This window comes from Peromyscus maniculatus, chromosome 15 (assembly GCF_049852395.1).
Source record: "Peromyscus maniculatus bairdii isolate BWxNUB_F1_BW_parent chromosome 15, HU_Pman_BW_mat_3.1, whole genome shotgun sequence".
NCBI lineage: Eukaryota > Metazoa > Chordata > Mammalia > Rodentia > Cricetidae > Peromyscus > Peromyscus maniculatus.
Window position 1 is genome coordinate 31,545,753 of NC_134866.1, and position 27,298 is coordinate 31,573,050.

At 40.1% G+C, this 27,298-nt stretch overlaps 1 protein-coding gene across 2 annotated transcripts in view; it reads left to right on the forward strand.

Moving 5' to 3' along the window:
- The window catches only part of Wdr70 (WD repeat domain 70), a 241,147-nt gene that overhangs the window by 182,525 nt on the left and 31,324 nt on the right, over nucleotides 1-27,298 (forward strand). For both annotated transcript variants that reach the window (XM_076551820.1, XM_076551819.1), the window contains 3 exons: nucleotides 14,652-14,751; nucleotides 16,640-16,724; nucleotides 18,158-18,296. In XM_076551820.1, the coding sequence (XP_076407935.1) occupies nucleotides 14,652-14,751; nucleotides 16,640-16,724; nucleotides 18,158-18,296 (324 nt within the window). The remainder of the gene's footprint in view (nucleotides 1-14,651; nucleotides 14,752-16,639; nucleotides 16,725-18,157; nucleotides 18,297-27,298) is intronic.

The following is a 27,298-nucleotide window of genomic DNA, read 5'->3' on the forward strand; positions in this document are numbered from 1 at the left end:
GAGTGTATTTCCTTTAAGATTATTGCGTGATTTCCCCAGGACACCCTTTCATGACAGTTGCTATGGCACACACAGTTTAATTGTGTTACATGGAGTTCTCACTATAGTTATATAAATAATGTGTTTATCCAAGAAATGAGTTTCAAACAGGAGTCAGACTAGAAGTTATGGGAAAACCATACTTGTTAATTTGTTTTTGTTTAAATGAGTCATTTTTTTTAAATGTTATATATGGATAAGTTTTAAAATCGCTCAAATTGGTTAATGTGGTCATAGATTGGTATTCCTACACTATTTTATGTTGAAGATGAAAGCTATTTAGGTTTGTGTGCCTTTATTACTCCACAAGTGCTATAATCACTTATTTAGCAAAAGACACATATTCATAGTAGGTATCTTGTCAGTGAAAATATTTAGGCCTAATTTTCTAGGCCTAGATAATGGTGAAAAGAGTTCTACTAGTAGGCTACTAAATAATTACCTGTTGTTTCTAAATGTGCTGTTCTTTCTATTCCTTGTCACTGAAAATAGTGTTCCTGAGCAGGTTATATTTAGAAATATATAAATATGCATTTAATAACAATTATATACATATATATGGAATATACATATGCATTAAATAACAAAGAAAAAGGAAGCCATGAATTTGATGGAGAGTGGGGAGGGGCACATGGGAGGATTTGGAGGGAGGAAAGGGAAGGGAGAAATGTGATTATGTCATAATCTCAGAAGTTAAAGTAAAAAAGAAAGAAAGCTAGTATTGCCTTTGCTGAGAATACATTTTACTCCTTTTTGTAGGTAGTGAGTTACTAATTGTGGTGTTTGAATAAGAACGCCTCTCCCCCCCACCCCCATCCCCACAGGCTCATATATTTGAATGCTCTGTCACCAGGGATTGGAACTGTTTGAAAGGATTAGAAGGATTAGAAGGTGTGGGCTTGTTGGAGGAAGTGTTTCACTGGGGGTAGAGGTTTCAAAAGCCCATGTCAGGCCCATTGTCTGTCTCTCTCTGCCTATGGATCATGATGTAGCTCTCAGCTACTGCTCCAGCACCACTCCTGCCTGTACACTGCCATGCTTCCTGGCATGATGATAATGGACTAAACCTCCACAACTGTAAGCAAGCCCCCAGTTAAGTGATTCCTTTGATAAGAGCTACCTTGGGCATTGTGTCTCTTCACAGCAGTGAACAGTGGCTAAGACACTAACTATTCTTCATATCCCCCTTAAAGGCTGTCCCCTCTGAGAAGACACTCTTGCCCTTCAGACAGAATCAGACCACTTCTTCCTCTCCATCTGTTGTGTGGAAACCCTAGACTGCCCTCTTGTACTCCCTTTTGGGTTCTGCCCTCTCTAGCCCCAGCTTCAGAAGTGCTTATGTACTTCACATATTTGGAGAATGGATGAATTAATGTTTGATTTATGAATAATCTGGGAATTCGCAAATGCTCAAAAGTTATAGTTATTGATTTAGGAGAATTTGACTGGTCATTACCTATCTCCCTAATCACTTTCAATCCTGAGTTTATGATTTGTTTTATTTTAGTAGAAGGTTAAATGTTTCAGTTTTAGTATTCCCATGTTCTTCCAGAGACCATTTCAAGGACGGCCTGAAGAAGGGGCCTAGGTAGTTTGACTTCGTGGTGACTGCTACCTGATCTCTTTACTGGAAGGTTCTTGTTATAGTCATCTTGTTTTCTACTAGTAGAAGGAACCTTCAGCGATCTGTGCACAATTCACTTACTTGGTTGCCTTCAGCTAGTTCTTAGACAACAATCTAAAACCCCATTATCTTTTCAGGAAAAAGTGTGTTCTGAATTTTTCTTGGCTGGCATTTATGCAAAAATTAAAATACCCACCTTTGTCCAAAAACAAATTGTTCATACTTCCTAGGTATTTGTGAAACAATATACTGCAATCAAGTAATAGCAATGATGTGTTTGTCTTGATTGATCTACTATTAATCAAGATAGTTTCATGTGGATTTCTGTTATAATTGCATGTTTTTAAAAATATCCTTTAGTTGGGTTTTTGTCTATTTGAATGCCCAGCCATTTATTGAGGTCTTAGTTGTTGCTTTTGGTTTTTTCAAGTTTAAGATGCCGGCAGATTTGGTTTCTGGCCATGGTCCTCTCCTTGACTTGTGGGTCTCTTCTCAGATCTGACTTGACTCAGCAGGGGTATGACAATGCTGGGGTTAAGGCATGCATTGCTATGCCTGGCTGGAAAAGGTGTCTTGACTTCAGATGAAGACGGTTGTATTTGGTTGCAGCCTCTTTCTCCTTGGTCCTCACTCCTGTTTTCTGTGTGTGAATAAGGGAAGTCTTCCTCTTAGTTTTTGAAAGAACCCGGAAACCACTGATTTCTTGATGCCCACCAGTTCTTACAGATTTCTTCCATCTTTTCTCTTCTTCAAACAAAAAGTATATGGGACTACAATTTTGTTTTTACTTTTCTGGTGTTTTTTTGTGCTTTGGGCATAAGGATAATGATAATGATTGTTTTTGAATTTAAGAAGTCTTCCCCTTTTCTTCTCTCTTTTTTACTTTTTTGAGATTATAATTAACAGCATTTCTCCCGTTCCTTTCCTCCCTTCAAAGTCTCCCATCTACTTCTCCTCAGTCTTCTTCAAATTCGTGGCCTCTTTCATTATTACTGTGTGCATATATGTCTATCTATGTACCTATGTATTTCTAAATATGTCCAGCTCAGTCCATATGTTGCTGCTGTTTTCAGGCTGAGCATTTGGCACTGAACAACAATTAGTATACTCTTCTTTGGGGAAGTGCTCCCAGATTTCTTCAGTGGCCTTTAGCTCTTTGTAAGGTTGAAGTGTTTTGTAGATGTGTCCATTGGGGTGGGGCTTCACAACTTAGCATTTTGATTGGCTCTGGCTTCCTGTAAGAAGTTTTTAACAATGAAAAGTTATTGTTAAAACACTTAAATGGGGCTGGAGTGGTTAAGAGCACTGCCTGCTCTTCCAGAGGTCCTGAGTTCAACTCCCAGCAACCACATGGTGGCTCACAACCATCTCTAGTGGAATCTGATGCCCTCTTCTGGCATAAAGTTGTACATGCAGATAAAGCACTCATATACATAAATAATGAAATCTTTAGCCTGGTGGTGGTGGCACACGCCTTTAATCCCAGCACTCGTGAGGCAGAGGCAGGCAGATCTCTGTGAGTTTGAGGCCAGTCTGGTCTACAGAGCAAGATCCAGGAAAGGCACAAAGCTACACAGAAAAACCCTGTCGGGGTGGGGGGGGCATTTAGAAAATAATTTAGGGTTTATTTTTCTTTAAAAGCAGATGTTAGATTTTTGTCTTCTTTCTCATGATGCCAAGGACCTAGAGGGTAAGGAACTGACAGTTTGCTTCAAATCAATTTCTCTTCTTTTTTAAATTTCTTTTTTTATTTTACTTTGTGTGTATGGGTATTTTGCTTACGTATGTATATGTATGTGCCACATGTTTGCCTGATGTCCACAGAAACCAGAAGAGGGAATTGGATCTCCTGGAACTGGAGTTAGCTGCCATGTGGGTACTGAGAAATGAACCTGGGTTTTCTGCAAGAGCAGCCAGTGCTCTTAACTGCTGAGCCACCTCTCCAGATTCTCAAATCAGTTTCTTAAGTCAGTAAAATTAGAACTGCTTTTTATCAAGTAAATTAATGCAATGCTTAGAATAAACAAAATACTGGTATTCTAATTTTTTAGTTCTTACAGGAACGTTTTCTCTAGCAAACTGTACATGTAAAAGGGGGGCAGTTTTAACTTTTTAATAGAGCTACTAAATTGAAATTGTATTACACTGATCACAACTTCGAGTTTAGGGGCAAAAATGCTCATTTAACCCCTTTAACTCCGGAACACTCTAGAGACAAGGCAAAGATGATTTGACTTTCACCTTGCTCTTTTTAAGCAGGATTTCTTTTGTTTTCCCCTGTGACACTAGACTGTGGTTTACTTGCTCCTGTGCCCCGACTAGAAGCCCAGCTTGAGAAACCCCAGTTTTATAGGTTAGTGCCGTTCCAGACTTCTCAATGTATGTTTCTTCTCATCCTCCTCATCTTGGCAGTCCCTCTCTTTTTCCTTATTCAGCGAACTCTGTCATGATGAATCTTAATTTCCTCCCGAGCTTTGCTGGACTCTCGCCCACCTCACCACCTCTCTGCTCCCTATCCGTTACTCTCTGTAAGGAAAGGGAGGGGAAGAGACCGTGACTAAGCATCCTTATCAGACATGACCTGGCTGCTCTCTCCTGCCTTCCCAAGCCATCACCATTATACTGCAGTATAGGTGAAGGTGTCCGTTAAGCCTAGATTTTACTATAGTTTGTGGATACTGACATTATTGATTGTAAGTATTTGTTTAGAGCTCCTTGCCAGTAAGTAACCATTTTGTCAACCTTGCTACCTGTTAGACCTGGCATACCTTACATACATAATTGTTTGTACAATGGCTAACTCTCAGCAAATGTTATTTGGTGCTCCATTTATGGACTTAGCATTATATTTTAAAATTTAGGTAATAAGTTTTGGGTTGTGTGTCTTTAATGACAAACAGAAAACTGGTTGCTTGGTCATAGTTTTCAGCAGGGAAGAAGATTTCGTCGCTGGTAACTTAATTAGCTCATCTAGCTGAATATTTAGGTCTTTTGTTCATTTTGTCATAGTGTACAGTGGCAGCTCATCCATGTATTTCTTTTCTACTCAAATTGAATTAAAATAGAGAAAAATCTTTCATAGACTTTATGATCAGCTTTCTCCCTAACTTTTAAGTCCTCTTTATTTGTCTCTAGTTTGCAGAGAACTCTAAAATGCAAATCTTATTCTGTAGTCTTAGCCCATGGTCTCCAGTTATTCCTCCCCATTCATCTCTCTTTGAGTCATTTTGATGGTCTCCTATTTTACCAAATTCAGATTTTTGTTCTTGGTTAGACTTTAGAAAGTGTATGTTTTTCCTGTATTCATTTTGCACCTGTCACTGATAACAGTCTTCCACATGTCTAGAATGTAGTACTCAAGGATAGAATCATCAACACTTGTGTTGTTTATGTCAAAGGAGCCAATCTTCCCCGGGCATCTGCTGCACAGGCGTAAAGAGTTGTTCCCGCTGTTGGCTACCAGGGGAACAGAGGGTTGTCACAACAGGGTTGACAAACAGCCCCCCAAAGCCCTCAAGAAGTAGTGACTTCATACTGCTGGAAACTCAGGATCAGGAAAGGACCTTACATTTTTGATGATTGACTTCTGGCTCGATTTTGCACATCCCATGTTGAGAGTGGACTGGTTTTTGCGGGAACCAGACCATCTTTAGAAGGGCACACTTAAGCTTTACTCAGTGTTGGTAAGAATGCAGAATTGAGATCTCTCTGGTCCCTGGCAGGTTGTTGGTAGAGGAGCTGGAGTGTGCTCCCTTTGGTAGCTTGGTCTTTTGACTGACTTTGATAAGGCTGACTCCCAGGAAACCCCCGCATCCTCCTTTGCCTGGCGCCACTGGGCCGGCCACCCGCCCTCCCTCTTCCTTCTCCCGCCCCCACTTCCCCACCACCTCACTATTCCTCACTTGAACTGACTGCCAGAGTTCACAGACAGCTGGGCAGAGAGTGGCTAAGTCGCCCAGCTGCCCGGGAAGCTTGGCGGCCAGGCTGAGGGAAGGAAGCATCGGCTCTCTTTGAAGGTCGGCTGCCAGTGAATCTCAGGCAGCTGGACTTCAAAGGGGGCACCGACGGGCTTTCCCTCCTGTCTAGGCAGGTCATTCCATGGCACTGTGCTTCCGGCATTGGCATGGTGGTTTTCAAGTTCCCTTCAGTTAAAGAGCTGAACTGGGAGCCACACTTAACGTGCACATTTGTATTTATGAGAAGTAGACAATCTGATTCCCACCCTGTGTTACCCTGAAACTGAAGAGCTAGAGGAGAAAGATAATAAATATCCCACATGGTGGGATTTCCTTATTGCCAGCCCCTCTTTTCTGCTATTTAGCAAATTTTAAGTTACTTCAGAGACTCTTGATATGATCTTGAATAAATGCTCATCACCGCTTGCTCTCAGAACAAATTTAGTTGGAGCTGTGAGTGGTCCTTTTATGGGTTTCTAGAAAGGGGTGCCGTGCTCAGCTGCTGTGCCGCACTCTACGCTTGCTGCGCTTCCCTACTCTTCACCTACCACTTGCCTTGTTCAGAGGAAGAAGTGGCCTAGGAGGAGAGCAGTGGGATGCTGCATGAACAGTCTAGGTCCACTTTAGTTACAACTGAGAGTCAGGACGAACCTGGATGCCTCCTGACTCTGGACAGCTAGCCTTACCTCATCATGCATCCAGTTCTCTTCTTGAAAATTGGTGATGATAGCTCTTACAGCACTGATGAGAAAATGCAAAAGGTTAATAGGTTTAACAGATGCCAATGTGTAGCTCACAATAGACCTCAGCAGTAAATGCTAGCTACTGTTATTGTTGTATCTAGCTCCCATTAACTGGGAAAAGAGGGAATACGTGGCTGCTTCTGTTGTTCTTGTTTGTTTTATTGTCCACATTTGGACAAGAGATAGTTAGTTTCTGCCTTAGACTGATAAGTCTACAATAGTGTCAAGTGGCATAGTTTGAAGGAGGAACAGTTAGTTCATGTTATCAGTCTCTTATTACACTTCTTGCCCTGGGGCTGGAAAGCAGTCATTGGCTTCCCTGAGGGCTCTTACCATTGTACTGTCCCATACAGACTCAAAGAAAGAAACACGACAGCTTTTCAGAAAGTAGATGTTTGGGCAGGAATGGTGTATTTTCTGGAGGGTCAGTGTTTGACTTTTTGCTCTGACAGTCTCTTGTGATTTGTGAATGGGTAAGTTGTCTTGAAGGTGAAATGAAATAATTATGTGCAATCCAGAGAGGATGAAGGATGAAATTAGAAAATGCCGTGTTGCTGTCCTAAGTAGCAACATGTTCAATAAATGTAGCTGCTGTTATTATTATCATTATAATTTTGTTATTATTGCCACCACCAGTAAAATAAATTAAGACTATTTCTAAATTATAAGGAAGCCTTCATTTGGCCTAACAATGATTTAGTAAGCAGAGGGCTTTTCCTTAAGGATTATGTTTCTTCTAGTCAACAAATCAGTTAGTCTGGCCATCTCCTTCTGTGAATGCTGTTTTGTAGGTTTTTTGTTTTTTGATACACATCTGTATCCATTTGTCCATGTATTTTAAGTGTCTGTCCATGCTATTCAGGAGAAGCATATGGTTGTGACAAGAATCTGTGAAGTCTTTAAAGTCTAAAATAGTTACTAGTTGGTCCTTTGCAGAAAAATTTGCTAATCCTTGTTTAAGATGCATGTTTTCTCACTTCAGGACCAGTGAATATCAATTCAATACATGCTGGTATATGTTATCTGAAAAAATAGTTCCAGAGTCAAGTAAACTTTGGGGAATGTTAAAGAGGTTGATTTATTCCAGGACGATTACTTAAAAGACTCTGGATTTTAATATACTGATGTGTATTGTGAATCTTCAAGACAAGGCCATGGTATGCAAATAAACTCCAGTTTCCCAGGCTTACTTGGCTGTGGCCCTCCAATATGATGATATTACACAAAACATTGTCTGGGAAACCCTGTTCTTGGGCTGTCTCTGGAAGGACTTTCCTAAATCATTCCTCTTGGTGATTTAGGTGATGTCCTCATTTGGAGACCTATAGAAGATTGTGAAATTCTATAGTGGTTACCCCATTTTTTCTAATCAAAATTGTATTTGCTTAAAATCAAAACAGTAAAACATGCCAGATATTTAAATAATCTAATCAGACATTATCCCCAACTTTAAATGTCTCTATATGATATCTCAAGATTATAAAACAGAGTCTCAAAGTCCAAGAAAAGACAAGCTGTTTCACTTCATGCCTTCTTGAACATTTAAAAGCACAAATCCTTTGTTGGGCTTTTTTTTTTCCCTCCCCCAACCACATTTCTGAAACATAAATCTAGAGTACCTAACTGGTATACCAACTGATCTCAGCTAGGGTTTATAAGAGGAGAGATTAATGTGAAGGTAACTTTTGCCCTAGCCATAAGGGGTTTGTTTTATAGACTAAAGTAAACACCTTGAATTTCAAGTTGCAAGCACACAGGGAGCCAAAAGATTCCAGAGCACTGGCGTCATATTCTGCCTGTGACTCACATATCTCAGTGGCTGAGCTTTCTCCCGCAGCTGCAGCTTCCAGCTGGCCACCACATAGAGCCCTAGGTAGTCATACACTGCAGTCACCTGGTCTGAGATGACCGAACAGGATAATTGCAACATAGTCTGGTTGTGAATGAAGGCTGGACTGTCCCTTTGCCAAGCACAGATGAAAAATAAATGCTAAATCATAGTTGTTTTCTTTCTAACCATAGTCACAGTGGTTATAGTAGTGAACCTGGACGAAGAGGGAGAACCCCTCCTGGGAGATGCAGTCCTGCTCATAATTGCCTTCTTTGTTCTCTGGCATGGATGAGCGCCTCCTCACTGGCTGAGTGTTAGTACTTAAGCCTTTAGTTGCACACCATACCTGATGCAGTAATGGACTTGTAACTGTAATAAATGCTTCATGAAAGAGTCGTGGGCATACATGTTTTTCCCTTTCCCAACTGGTTCATCATTTTAAGAAAATCTCATGTCTTTATTTCTTCTTTGCAGTATGTACAAAGGGTTCTCAGTAAATGTTGTCGCACTGTAAATGTGAATCCTGAATTTTTCATTATTTTATTTTACGTTATGGGGAATGGTAAATAGACTGTTAGGTTGTGTGTGTGTGTGTGTGTGTGTGTGTGTGTGTGTGTGTGTGTGTGTGTGTATACAAATGTGTACACTTGTGCAGGACTAGCAGCCAGAGGAGGGCATCCAGTAAGCTCCAGGGGTCCTCCTGTCCTGCCTCCTCCATTACTGGGTTACAGTCATTCAAAGGACAGTACCTGGCATTTATGTGGGTGCTGGAACCCAAAGTTCCCTCCTTATGTTTTAACCCTTGCGTCATCTCTGTAGTCTTTTATCTTTAAATCATTTTTTTTAAAAGAAGCAAAGAAAAAGGGAGTGATGAATGGGATGAAGCGAAGGTTTGATCTCATTCTCAATTTGACTGGATTAGGGAACATTAGTGAGGCATATTTTGGGGTGTGTCTCAGAGGGAGGAACTTTCCAGATAGGATTAACAGAGGAACAGAGACTGAATGTGAGCATAAGCCTGAATGAAAAGGCTAAAAACGATGAAGCCTCCGAGTACTGGCATTGCCCTCTCTCCTATCCTAATCCTCCCAGGTGTGAGCACACTCCTAGAGCCACATATGTGAGCTGCGTCTGCTGCCGTGGGTGTCCTTGCCACGATAGCCTGTAGTCTCAAACTATGAGGCAAGAGAAATCCTCCCTTGCCCAAGTTGCTTCTTATTAGATGTATGGTCACAGCAGTAAGTAAAGCAGAAGGGAAAACAGACAGGGGAAAGAAGCATCCCGGTTTTGAACATACCTTTATTGAAGAACTCAGAAACTTGGACAAATGTAAGTTACTATGGAGCATATTGTTCCATGCTCAAAAGTCTATGTGCTCAAAAATTTGTTTGCTCTATGAATGTAAGCAATGTGATGTGTGATAACATACTGTATTCTAAGAGTCTCAGAGGTTCTCAGAGTTCACATGTATGCCTGGGAAAGAAACAGTCGGCCCCTGACCCACTTGAAAGAAAAGGTCAGAAATGCAGGGAAGGGTTTATCTAGTACCATAAAGAAAAGCACCGTAAGGCCAGTGCTTCCATGTCTTCCAAGGATGAGCTATCTCTAAACAGTATCTTTTCTCCTTTTTTAATCATCCATGCATTGTGTTACTTGATATCAGAGAATGAATAAAAGAAATGGCTATAATTCATTGAACACAAACTATAACTTCCTAGAGACAATGGATATATGAAAGTAACCGTGGCCAGAATTAACAGACATTGCTAGAGTGAATTCTTAACAGACAAGAGAAGGGTGCCATGGTTATTTAAAGTGTGAGACATGGTGAACTGAAGGGAGATAGGACTATTTTATGATGAATATTGTTGGGCAAAATGTTAAGTAGAGAATAATTCTGAGAAAATTGTGTGGCACCATACAGTACTTCTTGTCTAGGCTGGCATGGCTGATTTCTGCTGGGCTGTGTATTGCACCTGCAGTTACCTAGAGATTAAATCAGCGCTAGATGGTTTAAGATGGCTCACTCATTTGGACCCCTTACCTACATGCCTATTGATGTTAAGGCAGTGGTTCTCCACCTTCCTAATGCTGTGACCCTTTAAAACAGTTCCTCATGTTGTGGTGACCCCCAACCATAACATTATTTTCACTGCTACTTTGTACCTGTAATTTTCTACTGTTAAGAATCATGATGAAAGTATGGAGGTTTTGTGATATGGAACCCATGTGAAAGGGTCTGTCAACCCCCCAAGGGGACACAACCCTACAGGTTGAGAACTGCTGTGTTGAGGAGATAACTGAGCACATGTCTCTGATCATCTAGGAAACTAATGCATGTTTTCCCCACCATTGACTGGCCTCCAAAAGCAGCAAGGCAGCACATGCATGTCTTTACTGAGCTTTGCTTATCTTGCTTCCTAATGTCTGTGTGTAGTAGGGTTCTCTGGGAAGCAGAAGCCAAGGCAGTGCTAGACATTTAAGAAATCGATTGCCAAAATGCCAATGGGGGCAAAATGAGAAGGGAACTGAAAAAGACTGACAGTCTTCAAGTACTTAGGAAAAAAGCCAAGAAAGAAGGGAGAGAGGAATAGAGAGTAGGAAAAATCTGAAACTCCATCGCAACTCTAGGAAAGCTTGGCCAGGCTAGTGGGAAGTCCTTGAGTCACCCTGAGCATTCATGAATACGTTCCCACTATAGTTCTGATCAGTATTTGATTACATCTAGAGTAGTCAGCAGTCCCTTGGTGGAAGAATTAGAAAAATGAATACAGAATGCACCTATAGCACTGAGTAGCAGTATCGTTTCTTAAGGATCAGACTGTTTCTGTTGTTGACAAGCAGCTGATCTGAAAATTGGCTCCAATATGGAAACAGAGCAAGAGATCATTACTTTTTATTGGGGAAACTGCTCTCAGCCTCCTACTCCTCTGTTCATTTTTCTTCTTAATTGTAAATAGTAAGCAGTATCATTGCCTGCTGCTCATTATTGGTCCCTAGGAATGACATGTTCTCTTTGCCATATTTGCAGCGCCCTGTGCATCCAAGACCCTTAGACGGCTCTGTTTTTCCCAGCTATTATGATTGTGGCTTCTTGGCATAAGTAATTAAACACCGAAAGCTGGTTTTTATTAATTCAGGCCTGTGATTCCCATGGACATTATTAACTTATCTCTGACTGGTTCTGGTTTGTAGAGAAGAGCTGCCACAAAACGTTTTGGTGATTCAGGCACCCCTCCATCTACGTATTTCTTGATAGTTTTGGTAAATGATGTTCTTCTGGGCACATATACAACCTTGGGCCAGTGACAGTTTCCATCATGACCTATGGTTGCCCTATCCAAAGCCAGTGCTTAAACAGACTTAGGAAATTATAGTTCAACTATCCATAGGAAGAAAGCAAAGCTTCTAGGTACAGTTGATCAGTATTTGATATTGGAATGGGAACCCCAATTTAGGAACATAAGGACAACATTTTGGACTTCAGTGAGTCTAAGTTTATCGCCTTTGTGCTTCATTGATTCCTGGATCATGCTGTCTGCCCATCCCACTGGGCATCCTTCCCAAATGTGGCAGCACAGACCTTGGTGGAGGGGATAGACAGCCTCATGAACAAGAATCAAAGAGTGTTAGTGTCAAGGAGCAATGTATATGGATCAGAACAAGACACACAGGCCTGAGAATATAGCTCAGTGACAAAGCTGTTGCTTACTTACCATGCTCTAAGCCAAGGGTTCCATTCCCAACACTTAAAAGAAAGAAAAGAAATGAAAAAAAAAAAGAGAAGAAAGAAAATCAAGACCAGAAGTGTCTTGGGGAGGGTGAAGTAGAGGACATGGAAGGGCCCTTGATTAAAATAAGAGGCTGGAGGGATGGTTCAGCAGTTAAGAGAGCTTGCTGCTCTTCCAGAAGATCCAAGTTAGGTTCCCAGCACCCATATTAGGCCACTCCCAATTGCCTGTCACTCCAGCTCCAAGGAAGCTGATACCCTCTTCTGACTTCAGTGGACACCTGATTCATGTGCACAGACCCACACATGCACACAATAAAAATAGTCTGGTCTACAGAGTAAATTCCAGGACAGCTAAGGCTATACAGAGAAACCCTGTCTCAAAAACAAAACAAAACAATAATAAAGTGAGAAAGGTACAGTGTTGATAGAAATTGAGGGAGGTGATGAGAGAAATCGTCTCTGGGCTCAATATGGAGGTCCCAACCTGAGCCTTGCAAAAGGAACTGTTCATCTAGTCTTGTATCCCAGCTCCTTTGACTTAAGCATCTTCCAAATCCCAAGTCAAGATATGCTATGACTCCTACCAGTAGCTGCTAAGCTAATTATTGCTCTCTTTTAGTGCATAATTCTTCTCCATTTTCAGACCCAACACTGCTCCAGCTTAGTAATACTGAGATTTAACCCCATCCACTGATATAGCAGCCAGGTAGGGGCAGCTCCTAATCAGAAATACTTGTTGTCTTTTGGGGGTGGGGTGATATTTGCCATATTTTCTGGACACAGGAAGTTCTTGATCATTCTAAACATGGATCTTTAAGCAGAGGGTTCCTGGAGTTTGGGGGCAGATTACCTATGATCCACCTTTCTGTGAGACATCCATTCAAATATCCTGCTATGTTCCTTCCGATCTAGAACCATGACCAGAGGACAGCAGAGCTGCCGTGCATGAACAACCGGTTATCTCGAGCGCTCTATAAACGGGAGTGCTGCTCAGTGTGTTAGCTCTGCAGCTGCAGGAGTTGCCCTCTTTGGAAGTTGCTGAAGTAGTCCTGTGGTTTTCTCTCTCACTTTCCCTGCCTTTGCAGAGTGTCAATGACACAGTAACCAACCAACAGTGTCATCTCTGTGGACAGTGTTTCTTCCCATCACTTTGCACATAGGAGGACATTGTTCTACTTAGTTCACTTGCAGTGACATCTGTAGCAGTTGGAGCACTACTGAGTGCCTAGCTTCTTTCTGTACCTAGGTTGTACTAGGGCAGCTCAAACGTGATTGGAATATCGAATTGTTTGCTTACAATTATGAAAACAGATTCCTAATGAGAAGGGATTTGCTACTTATTAAGGGTCTTAGGGTTAGGGGATCAGTCACATGTTAGTAAGCCCATTTTGTGGGGTAACCGAGTACTTGCCTCCTCTTACTCTCAGAATCTACACTTAGGCAGCATAATTGCATATGATCATCTTTCTGAGAACTAGCACCTACTTCAGGCTGCTTAAGCTTGTGGTTCAGTGTAACTTGGTCTCTTTATGAGTTGGCGTGGAAAGGTATGTGTATGTATTTACTGATAGTAAACTGGTAAGCAGAATAAGCATCTTAACCAATTCATACTTAAGTTCAGTAAGCCTTAAATTTTAGGCAAACCAGCCTGGCTCTAGAACCAGTATACTCTAATATTTTTTTATTTTCATTTCTATAATTTATTTAGATTTCTCCACTTAAAATATTTAATTTCATGCCTCGAGCTTTTTGTTCTTTGTTTAAATTTTGTTTTTGTTTTGTTTTTCAAACATGATTTCACTGTACTAGCCTAGACTTCCCTATCCAGGCTGGCTTTGAGATCATGGTGGTTCTCTTACCTCAGCCTCCCAAATACTGGGGATACAGACATGAGTCATCTCTAGAAACTACCACATGAAAACTCACTCATCCTTGATACCAAAATGAAATGCTTCCATGACTGAGAAGTTCAGAAATTGATACATTGAAGACTCTGGAAGACATTGTTTTCTTACCAGGAAGGCTATGAGAGTCTGCCCCTGCCTACTTGGTAGTGTTTGCTGGCAATCACTGACTTTTGGGGCAGAAACATCACCTTCATCTTTGCCTGCTCAGAATGGCCTTCTCTGCAGATAGGGTTATTGAAGATGTAATTAGGGAGTGTGAGGTTCAAATAGGTGAGTAAGTTAAAGACACAGTGCCTCGGATATGATAAGCATTATGTAAGAGCTGATGTCATCACCTTCGATACCAGCACCACCCTACGCAGTAAATAGGCACATTAGCTAGCCCAAGGACCACAGCTGTGTGCACTGTGTCTGGAATATACTAAAAATACAACGAGCATTTTATATTAGGGAAATAATATGCTCTTTTGATATCTTATTTAATTTTATCTCTTAGATAAAGTGGGGGCGTGAGCCCCATAGCTTCAGAAGCATAATACAAAAATGGTTGTTTTTTATATTATGGTTGTTTTTTATATTACTCAGGCCTTGCTAAAAAATGTCCCCTGCTAGGACTTATCTCTTCTTTGTTAAAGCAAGTAAAATTTGGTAAAGCCTTTTCAATTTTTTTTAAAGGAACAAGACTACAATCAGATGGAATTAGTACTTCACCTAAGATGTATATAATTTTCTGAATGATGAAATCAACTGTTCTTTGCACAGCCTATGTCTCATCTGAATATAAGAGTCGATAACACCTTACTTGTGTTTGCTCACAGGTTCATCCCAAATTCCACTATAAACAGGCCCATGACCCTGGTACAGATACTTCTTGTGTGGCTTTTTCCTATGATGGTAATGTCCTTGCCTCTCGTGGAGGTAGGTAAACAGCTTTTTGATGTGTTTCTATAAATAAGAAGATAATCTTTAGCTCTCACAAATGTCAGACTAATGTTTTAGTGCTGTAATGTATCTTTGCCAGTCAGATTTTTTTTTTATTAAAATGTGTTTTCAACTTGGCAACATTTGTCTGTATCAAAATTTACTAATTGGACTTGCAAGATGGCTGAGCAATTAAAGTGCTTGCTCCCAAGCCCAGTTACCTAAGGATCATTCAGTTCCTAGAACTCACATGGTGGAAGGAGAAAACAACTCCAAAGAGTTGTCCTTTGGCTTCTACATGCAAGCTTTAGCATGCTCTTGTATATACATGCAATAGACTCTATATATTCATATTCAACTAAAATTTAGAAATTAGGTTTTTTCCCCCTTTGGATTTTTTTTTTTATCTTCAGATTTCACAGGAATTTGGTCTTCATGGATGGCTTTTGCCTCTGCCTTTGGAATTTTGTAAATGATCACCTACATTCTTTGATTCTCTGTGTATACACATGAGGCAAGCACTCTACCATGAGCCACATCCATAGACCATGGTTTCCTTGAGCCAGGGTCTTTACAGTCGCTTAGGTGTGAACTCAGTAGGCTCGCTTCAAACTCTTGATTCCTCTGGCTCCTCCAGATTCTGGTTGTTAGACAGATGTATATCAACATGCCCAGCCATCCTCTTTTATTTCTTCTCTCCTACTTTATCATTCCATGCCCGGCATTTTCAATCCTCTGTTTGTTGATGATTGGTGTGTAGTACTCTCCCCCTCTCTGAGTTTAAACACTAACACAATTTAGTTTGGGAGCAGAGATTCCATATCTAGCTGCTATCTGCTGTATTTTATTCTAAGCTTAGATATACTCATGGTTTCGTGTTGGTTGTTCCTGATTTGTTTGCTACATCCATCTCACATGGAGGGGCTAGATAACAGCCACGGGGCATGGCTGATGATCTTTCTGAAAACTCACTTGTGACAATACAGTAACATTCCAAAGGGGAATTTTATGAAGTTCTCAGAGTACAAAGCTGTAAGTTCAACCAGGTGTGGATTAGTCCCTGGTTGAACTTACAGTCAGGTTTTAGAGGAAGAGTACCTGTGGACAGAATGGGTTTTATTAACTTTCCAGTCTCTCTTACAACTGATCTTGATTCCTTATTGGACCCAAAGGGCTGATATGGGCACTAAGGAGAAAGGATAGCAGAGACATTACTTACATGAGCTTGGCTCTTGTTCTAGTCAGGAGTTGGTGAGTAGCCCTATAGAAATACAAAAACACTATTCTTAAAAGAATGTTCATTACTCTTTAAGCAGCTTGGAAAAGTAGTACTTTCCCAGCAAAATGAAGAATAATAGCCACAAGTAGAATTACTCTGGGGGGCAAGGAATAACATGGCCTACATCATTAATGTTGATGGATTATTCTACCCACATACTAATGGGAAAAATAATCTGTTGTGAACTGAACTATTTTCAGTCCTGATGGCTCTGAAATTAAGGCCTTCCCAAGAAAGCAGGCTACACTCAGCATACCACAGGGAGCTACCATCTGCTCTAATGTAGAGCTTTGGTGCAGGTTCTGTAGGGCTGCCGACTGATGCTAATCAATCTGGAAAGGAATTGCTAGGAGGAGGACTTAGTATCATATAATTTTATACTATTCTTGCAACTACTACTGCCTTTTCAAACTCCCTAAACAATTAAAAAAGGGAAATGTGCTTAGGTGCACTTGGGTCTTCCCCCTTCCCCCCTTGATCCATCTTTCTTTATTTCTTCCCATCCTCCTCTTTTTATAGTTACATACTGTTTAGCAAACGTTAAGCTGGCATGAGTTCTTCTGTACAAAATTCACTTGTGTTTCCTTCCCTTCATTCCTCAATTAGGTGATGATACATTAAAATTATGGGACGTCCGACAATTTAATAAGCCATTATTTTCAGCCTCAGACCTTCCCACCTTGTTCCCAATGTAAGTTGTGTTATCTTTTCTAACTTAAAACAATTTTTTGTTGTTATGTTTTGCTATATGCATACCTGTATACCACATGTGTGTCTGGTAACCGAGAAGACCAGAAGAGCACATTAGATCCCCGGTGACTGGAGTTATAGATGCTTGTGGGCCACCATGTGGATACTGAGAATTGAATCTGGGTCCTCTAGAAGAGCAGCCAGTGCTTTTAAACATTGAGCCATCCTCCAGGCCCACAAGTAGCATATTTTGTTATTTGATTAGCATAGGAGAACAGAAAAGAAATTCCTTTAATGTTAATTTGCATCAAGTATTTTAAATCTTCTAGGAAAGGGATTTGAGAAGTTTTTTTTTTTAAATTTTGCACATTTATTTTGAAGACATAAATTATCTCTATTTGCCCATAATTTTGTATGTATATTTGTCATATACACACAGAGGTCATTTGTTATTCACACTGTTTTGTCCGGAATGACCAAACATAGTTATCTCCAGTCAACTAAGTCTGGCAACTGAAGCTTTCAAAGATTATTCTGAGGCAGCTGAGGTGGGATTTAACCTCTAAGTCCTATAATTGGTGCCTAGGAAACGGTTTCTATTTTGGAAGAAGTGAAACTTTACATCTGTGTTAAATAATGACCAGCAGGGAGGATATGAAGGTAACAGAAGCATCAAATGAGAGAAACTGCGTGGTAGCAGCGCACCCACTCCATCACAGCCCACTGCCTGTGCGTTATCTGCTAAAAAGAAAAACAGCCTATCAGCAATTTAGAATAGATCGGAATGCTGTGAGCCATTACACCTGCTAAGACAATGCCGACTACGTAACTTCCTTGGGTAATGTGTAGAATATTCATGATGAAGGGGCCACGACTCTGATAATAAAACCGTGGAGGAGTTAAAGGCACCAGCTTGTTTCTAGAAGTGCAGCTTCCCTCTCTCATAGAGCTTGACTTGATGTGGCAGACACCATTAGGAGGTGATAGCAGTGATGAGGGCAGTACAAGTAGTTTTGGAAAATGGCCAAAGCTAATATGACTTTATCAGATGTGTTTGTTTGTCTGCAGATACTCCAAATTGAATGTTCCTCACACTCTTTTTACATTAAAGCATGGCATGGCATGGGAATTAAGAGCAGACTCTGAAGTCAGACTGCCTGCATTTGAGTCTCAGATGTATCACATCCTTGTGTGATACTGAGCAAGGCTCAGTTAACCTCTCTGTGTTAGCCTCCTCCTTGGTACAGTGAGGAGAACATCTGTCCCATGACATTATTGTGAAGATTAAGCAAATTATTGAAAATGCCTGATGTGTAAGCCAGTGTATAGGCATTAGCTCTTTTATGGGGATGTCTGTGTGTTTTTAGTTCACTCGTTACTGCTGCCCAGTTGTCAGAGCCATGAGTTTATACTTATCAACTCTTCTCTGTGTAGGACCGACTGCTGTTTCAGTCCTGATGATAAACTCATAGTCACTGGTACCTCTGTGCAAAGGGGATGTGGCAATGGCAAACTTGTCTTCTTTGAGCGCAGGACTTTCCAAAGGGTGTATGAAATTGACATCACAGATGCGGTATGTATCTTCTTGGTCTATCTAGTCCTGAGAATGAGGTGAAGTTAGCATCTGTTCTTTTGAATAGAACACCAACTCTGGCCTCTTTAGTACAGTGGTAGTTTCTTGTTTTCGCTAACAGAGACTTTCGTTTTTGTTTTTCGAGTCAGGGTTTCTCTGTGTAACAGCCTCGGCTGTCCTGGACCTCACTTTGTAGACCAGACTGGCCTTGAACTCACAGAGATCTGCCTGCCTCTGCCTCCCAAGGGCTGGAATTAAAGGCATGTGCCAGCATGCCCAGCCAACATTAGACTTTTTACGACATTGCAGGTTGGCTGGTCTACACTGTCCCTTTTCCCTCAGCACGACCCTTTCTATAGGCTCAGACTTTAGCCAGAAGTTCAGCAGAGCCTGTCTTGTCTTTCTTCCAGACTGAGGAAGGATGAGGTTGGTGGTCATGGAGTACATAGAGAGGAGTGGCCTACAACCTGTGTGCTTCCGTGCAGCTGTGAAAGGTCATGCTTTCAGACAGAAGGAAGTTTATCATTGCTTCCTCAGTCTTTAAAGACTTTGAAAAGACTCTGCATGCGAAGATCATAGCAATAAGAGAGGACTTACCATCCACTGAACTTAGAAACTTTTAGTATTTGGAAGTTTAAAACATTTATATTTAGCTCTGACATATTTTTAAAAAGACCCAGACCTTTAGTGTTCTATGCATATTTATATAAACACTAAGATGTTAGCATTCATTCATTTGTTCATTCATTCACACATGTGTGTCCTGAGATTGGAGCTATGTAGAATGTAATAATGATGAATGTTCCAAGAAGACAATTTGAATTCTTTAAAGGTGTATTTTATTATTTAGATGGTAAAGCAAATCATTGTAATTTTCTGAGTGTGAAATAGGGCAATTAATGTCTGTGCCACTTTTCTCTGGCTCAAATCCTTCCTAATACCGCAGCTCACACAGTGTTCTTCTGTCGCTTTCTCCAGTTGTTTCAGCTCTTTGTAAACAGTTGAGACATATTATAGACTTAAGTGATTCAGACAGTTGAACAACTGTGTTCCGTCACCAGCACAAAGCTCATGTCGCTAACGTCTGGTATTACTGTGGGGTCTTAATGTGTAGGTCCCCGATTTGAAGCCATGCCAGCCTTTGAATGTCACAATGTGAAGTAGCAGGGACCCCGACTCCAGTCTTATGGAGTCTAACATCATGACTTAATCTGAAACTTCCTAGTTCCTGAAATGCTGTTTTAGGGGTACATCTGGGAGCCAGCAAAAACACTAAAATCAAAGGGAAATAATTGACTATATCAATTTTAATCTCAAAAAGTAAAATTTCAGTATTCTTGTATGAAATTCCCCCAAAATGTTTAAAAAGTAAAATGATTATAGTTGGTTATTTCTGAAGTAAGCTGTATCTCTAAATGACTGTACATTTCCAGTACTATTCTTGGTGCAGTGTTTTTAAATTATAGTTTAAGTTGAACTATAAATAAATTAAGGAAAATATAGGTCGGCTTGCACGTTAGACATGTTGGGCTTCATTTGTTTGTTGAAAGAACATACTGTTTGCTAGAAAAATCTGTGTCTCATAATGTGATCCTGTTTTCTCTCTGCTGCTTTTCCTCTCCATGGTACTTTCATCACCTCATGTTATATACTCATTTGCTCTTCAAGTCTTCAACCAGGTTCTAAATCGCATGCGGGTAGAAACATTGTTTTCTTCTCTGTGGAATCCTTGGGGTCTGCTGCACAGATAACGTTTGGAAAGTACAATAATGCGTAGTGCAAAATAAAGTTGTGTCCTTAAAAGATGAAACAGGACAAAGGCTTTTTGAGTTATGGAGATGGAATTGAACTGGAATACCAGAACAATAAGTGATTTTATTTGGTGGCCATTTTTTAAAAACAAGGAATGACACATTCAGACCCAAGTTTTAGAGTTGTTGAAATGAAAGGGTTAGATTTACAAGATTGGTGAGCATTTGTATATGAAATGAGGTTTCTATCGCTAAATGTTCTCTGAGATGATTTATCTTAACACTGGGGATATAGCACAGTTAATAGTATGCCTGTATAGATGCATAAATCTTGAGTTTAGTATCTAGAACTGAATGGTATAAACTGGATATGAGGGTGTATGTCTGTGATTCCAGCACTCAGTTTTGAGTAGAGGCAGGAAGATCAAAAATTCAAGAACATTCTCAAACATGGAGTTTGAGGCCTGTCTACTGCCAAAACAAACTTATGTATCTACCAGTATCTGTAGCTTTAGGAAACACACTGTTGTTGATAGGAAAATTTAAGTTTTTATTATATTTTGGGTATAGATTTTTACTATAGATGAGCAAATGAGTTTAGTGCATAAGAAAAAGTACACACAGTTTTGGGGGAATCATAATTCATAGCTGAAATGGTTGCTAATGAGTTTGATAGGAAAGGGTACAGAAGATTGAAAAGATTCCTTAAGTAATAGCATACAAAAGGAGTGAGCAAACCAAGAGACATTAACAAAGGAAAAAGTTCATCAAGTAAAGTATATGTTATGACGAGTCATTTTGGAGAAGCAAAAAAGCAGATTTTCAGATCCATTTGAATAGACAGTTGGAGAGAGATGTTGAGACATGGACAGAACCCCACAGCATGGGAAACCCTCTTTAAATCATTGATTGAGTGGTGGTGATGAGGGTGTGTTAGCATCAGACAGCCTAGTTGTCTGTTTATGTAGTAGAATGTTAGGCTAAAGTGGCTTTAAACTGCCCTTTTGACCTGTTGCTTCAAGTTTTGCCTTCCTGGAATGTAAGAAAATAAACACATCCCTTGGAATAGATAAAGAGTGGACACTTTGCTAGCAGAGTCAAAAGGAGTGAGGGACCACTTCTTGTATTGTATTGTGTTTTTGTTATTAAAGCTCAGCAGTCACTATTCCTTTAGGAATTCCATGATTCAGTCGAGTGAGGAGCTTCTTGTTGAGTTTTGATTTACAATAGTCTTAGTACTAACAGTTGGTACTGTTAGTGAATGCCAGGCAGTGGCATTTAATGTACCCTAGATGTGTCCATTTACCTTAGCAAAGCATGACTGGCTTTATTCTTCCAATACCCTCTCCTGAAGCAGAATAAACACTTCAGTGGTTATAATCTAGGACAGGAAGCTCAACATACAATGTGGACCCAAATATTTATAACCAAGAGATGTTGATCTATGCAATTAAAATCTTATTGACTAAATGTGGTCTGTAATCTTTGTCCAAAAATAGCCTTTTAAAATATAGCAGGTGCAGGCCAGCTAGATGGGTCAGTGGATAAGACACTTGTTGCACAAGTCTGATGACCTGAGTTCAATTCCTGGAGCCCACATAAAGGTGGAAAGAGGGAGTGGAATCTACAAGTCATTTTTTGACCTCCACATGCGCTCCATGGTATACCCGAAGTGAATTTCCATCCCAACAATAGTAATAAAATGTAGCAAGTGTATTCTTCATGTTTTGTTTGAAATTGTTTTTAAAACATCTTACTTTAACTCTGCTTTGTGCATTTGTCACAGTCTGACTGTTTTTCTTTTTGTATTTAGTGTCGACTCACCATGGAGACTCTTAGCTCCTTCAGTAGGAGATGGCAAATATTTAAATTTTATTATTTGTATTGCTTTCAACAATGTTTGCACACATTTTACAATGCAGGTGCAGTTATTTTTTGGATGCTTCCTTTTATCCAATTGTACACCCCCATACACATACAGATTACACACACACACACACACACACACACACACACACACACACACACACTTCTTGTTTAATTCTTTATGACTTAACTAGTAGGCTTGGCCTATTTCTAAGATGTGTTCCAGAATGTAACTTATAGATGGAATCTATTGTTTGTTTTTTGTATAGGTACTCACTGTGTTAGCCCAGTCTGGCTTGGATCTGTGTAGTCTAGAGAAATTCCTTGACCACTATCTGAATCCTTCTGACTCAGCTTCCTGAGGGGGTATCCTAGGCCTTTCATAACTTGAATTTTGAGTTTACAAGCTCACTTTTGTTTTTGTGTACATAGGACCTTAATGCTTTTTAGATGTTACATAAAAGGCTTCCCATTTTTTTTTTAATGCACAGGCAAAAAAGAATGGATAAAACAAAATTTGGAGGTGACAGAAGAAATCATAATTATTAAACCATTCATATGGAATTATTTAGAGACATTCTTTGAAAAAATAAAAGTTAACTTCATAATTTTTCATCAAGCTGTAATTTATTGTAAAGTGACTAGTAGAATTGTCTTTTAAAGTAGAAAATGTAAAAGTGAGCATGTTAGTATTAGGACATGGTTTATTCAGTTGTACTGTGCTAACACTTTTACAAATTGAATCTAAGAATGGTTAGTAACCTGGCTTTTCTTCATCTAGTTTGTTTCAGGAATAGTTTAAAAGAGATAGCTGACCTTCCCGAGGTAGAAGGAAAATAGTGGAAAGGAAGGACAACCCATTTTGCAGCTGAATCTTCCTTCTTTTCTAGTTTGTTTCTTTGCTTAGGTATTGTGGTGAAAGGCCTTTGCTGTTTATAAGGACTGGATGAGCAATGTGTGGATAGTAAAGAAAAAAGAAGAACACTTTCATTTTGGAAAGAAAAAACAACAGCCCATAGCATCTAGAACCACCAATGTAGCACATGGCTTCTTGGGTGAGGGAAGGAATTTACTGGGTATTTTATATATATTTCTTTCTACATGTGTAGGTATAATCTGGTCAGTCAATATAATGTTACTTATTTCTATATGATTTCAGGGCTGACCCCTTGGCATTAGATAACGAATTGGAAGGCTCTTCCCTGGAGAAGGGTATTTTTCCTGTTATCAGCATTTCTTAGTTGCCAGTAGTTTTTTTTTTGTCTAAGGTTAGGGTACCATGAGATTTCCCCTTTCATCATAGCGTGTCCATTGGCTCCTCCTTGTTCAGGTCTCATTTAGGCAGGTATGTTGTTGAAATTTTGGAGATTCTCTGATATTTCTAGGAAATGTAACCTCACTGCAGGCATCTTTTTCCTCTGACTCTTACAGTCTTTTCTAGCCTCATCCACCATGTTCCCTGAACCTTAGGTGCAAGGAGTTGTGTTGTAGGTGGATTAGTTGGGCTTTAGTACCACGTGATTACGTGTTCTCAGCATTTTGATCAGTTGTGGCTGTCTGTAGTGGTCTCTATTACAAAGAGAAGTTTCGTGGGTGAGGGGTGGGAACTACACTTATTTGTGGGTATAAGGACAAAGATCTAGAATGTGGTTATTGGACTTGTTAGTTTAGTTAAGTGGTGGTTGTGGGTTCTCCACCAGGATCCATGACTTCACGGGTCCTGGGTAGTTGCCTAGGTTTCCAGAATTCCCTTTTTTGGAGTAGGTCTTAAGTCCAACTAGAGAGTTGTTGGTTACCACCAAGATATGTATGCCACTTTTTACCCCTAGGTTATCGTGCCATGCTGGTCATTGTTGTGGTTCATAGACATCATAGCTAAATAGGGCTGTTGGTAGTTTTCCTCTCTGGGACACTTGCACAGCACCTTCTGTTACCATGAGAGCTCCTCCTCATGAAGGAGGCTTTCAGTCAGTTCTAGCTCAGGGGCCTCTGGTTTATCACAGATGTGACATTAAAATTAATAACATTGATGTTCAGTAAAATTGCTATATGTATTACCTTAAGCATGTAAAATGGCGATATCCCATAAAAGTATTACACACAATATATTTAACATCTTATTATATATAAAACACACAATATATATCACATTCTTTTTCTTTTTTAAAAAATTATTTATTTACATATTTTTATGTATGAGTGCTCTATCTTCATGTATGCCTGCATGCCAGAAGAGGGCATCAGACCCCATTATAGATGGTTGTGAGCTGCTCTATAGTTGTTGGGAATTGAACTCAGAATCTCTGGACAAGCAGCCGGTGCTTTTAACTGCTGAGTTACCTCTCCTGCCCCTCAGGTGTGTTCTTAATAGGGGAGAATACTGATATTTTAAGTGGTAAGAGATTGAAGAGTAAGAATAGATGACTATAAAAGGGCCATAAAATAAAAGACCCTTCATGAAACTAGCTATTTACCTTAATTTATAAGAGATGACCGTTCAGACTATAGCCATCCTGTTTTATTTATGCCTGTGGAGGAGAGCAGAAAGGTAATTCAAATAAATGGATATTCCAGAAGTGCTCAGAGTTGGCTTTGGAATGTGTCTTTGTTCTTACATTTGAATATAGATATATGTGATCTGGGAATTCACTTCAAACAAATTACTGAAGCCCTGCATGTGAGAGCTTGTCTCAGAAGGAGCAGAGGACTCCATCTGTTCTTCCTTTGCTACTGGGAATAGACTAATCATGTCTTAGTGATATAAAGTTCCAATTCAGGCAGAAATGCCTCTCCCTGAAAGCTGCTAGAAGTACAGGAGTTGAGTAGCATCTTTGTCAGGTCAGGCTTATACTAGTAGTAATGCACAGAGCTACCAACAGTGTAAATGCCAACAGAAATGAAACTCTAAAGACTGCATTTGGCATTTATCTGCCTTCTTAAATATAGTGAAACTTCATAATGCAAAACACAAGGAGATGGAAAATGTGGGCTTTGAATTAACTAGCTTTTCCATTATCTGATTTTTATTATAGAGCAATCAGGCTGCTGGTTACCTAGACAATAGCACTTGCTTTGAATTATGTATCATTTTGAATAAAGTGATATCAGCTTAATGACATTTCACTTTAATTCACTTCTTGAAGTATTAAACAATGCAGATCCTAGAAGGAACCTGATCAACATATTTGTATATAATAAAGTCTGTAATATTTGCCCACAGCCAAGTGATAGGGCAGTTTACCTAGCAGAAAGGCAGGCTTTCAGAGGTTAGGTTGTTTCCTGATCTTCCAAGATGTGTGAACATGATAAAGAACCCAGGCATAAGTAGAAAAATGTTAGTATTTAATGTAAATTGACCACTGTAGCACTGCCATGCTTTTTTCTCTAGTTACTTTGCCGATAATATCTAGCATGGCTTTTAGGATATTGTTTCCCTGTCTATTGGACACAGTTGTCAGTCAGTACTACTTTATCTAGGGGTCGTTTTAATCGCCAGGACAAAAAGATACTATTGAATATAGTGAAAGGCAGCTTTCTGTTTTCGCTGCCTTTATGACATAGAAGATATGGCACCAGGAAGGCACTGCACTCTTTCCTGGGGTTTCCTGAAGGAACCTGCTTATACATACAATTTGCATGTAACTAGAACTTAGCTTGAATTGCCTGCTAAGTTAGCCTCCTATTGTCCAAGAAGGACTTGATGAAATGACCATCTTGTTTTCAGAGCACCTGAAGGTATCATGCTGTGAATGTTCCATAACAGCAGTACTCAGGATCTGAAGAATGTCCATCTGCAGGCACACCAGTGTGTTGAAAGAAAAGGAGCCATTGATTTCCTTGTAGTCTATTAGTATCTGCCTTATCAAGTCTTGAAATATTTTAAGAAAGGAAGATGATAGGTACTAGTGTACTGCTGATTCCATTGTATTATTTAAAAAAAATTATGCAGTGAACTTTACCTTTTTCTACAGAGTGTGTATAATGGAGTTATTTTTAAGACATATTATATATAATCATAAAAACCATCATCTTCATCATACCGTCTTTGACTACTTGCAAGAGAACCCTGAGAATGGACTTATTTGAAGTTCCCTTATAAACTAAACTATAGGCCATTGATTGGAAGGGAAGACTTCCATTTATGTAGCTATGGAAAAGTCATCATCTACACTGGGGTGAGACTTTGGTGGTATGGCTGCTTTAGAGTCACTCATACTTCTGTCAATAACTCATTGGTTTGTGAAGTTGGACTTTGGTGGAATCATATTTTGGTTTGTCATTGGTGCCTAGTAAGGAGGGGACTAGGTTTATTTACATTTCCCCTGGGAGAAATTCTTGCAACATTTATGGATTTACATAACCAACACCACAATCAAGACAGAGAACAGTTCTATTAATACAATCTCATTTCCCCAATCCTCTATATATCCCTGTCTATAATCTACTTCTGCCCCTCTCACTCCTAACCTTTGGCATTCACTGTTTTTTTTTAATCTATCAATTTTGTGTTATCTTTTCAAGAATTTCATAAAGTGTGGGCCTTTTTGAGACTGGCATTTTTTTTTCAACAGAACGCCTTTTACAGTCCAGATTATGTGTACCAATAGTTTGTTGCATATTGTAGCATAATTAAATGATATTTATCATTTTGATCTTTTTGAAACTGTGGATCTCTCTCTCTCTCTCTCTCTCTCTCTCTCTCTCTCTCTCTCTCTCTCTCTCTCTCCCTCCCTCCCTCCCTCCCCCTCCCTCCCTCCCTCCCTCCCTCCCTCCCTCCCTCCCTCCCTCCCTCCCTCCCTCCCTCCCTCCCTCTCTCTCTCTCTCTCTCTCTCTCTCTTTCTTTCTTTGGTTTTTCGAGACAGGGTTTCTCTGTGTAGCTTTGCGCCTTTCCTGGAACTCACTTGGCAGCCCAGGCTGGCCTCGAACTCACAGAGATCCACCTGGCTCTGCCTCCCAAGTGCTGGGATTAAAGGCGTGCGCTACCACCACCTGGCCGTGGATAAGTTTCTATAGACATTTCACATGCAGTTCTTTGTGTAAACAAAAATTTTCATTTCCCTGAGATTGGTTTTTATATTCTAGATACCAGATTTTTTTGTGCAGTATGTGATTTATAGATATTTTCTCCTAGTCTTTGTGTGTGTGTGTGTGTGTGTGTGTGTGTGTGTGTGTGTGTGAGAGAGAGAGAGAGAGAGAGAGGGGGGGGGGGGGGGGAGGGGGAGAGGGGGAGAGGGAGAGAGGGAGAGAGGGAGAGAGGGAGAGAGGGAGAGAGGGAGAGAGGGAGAGAGGGAGAGAGAGAGAGAGGCCATAGCATGGATGTGTGGGTCCAGGGACAACTAGACTCTAGACTCCTTGGTCAAGTTGGTTCCCTTCCTCTCAGAGGTT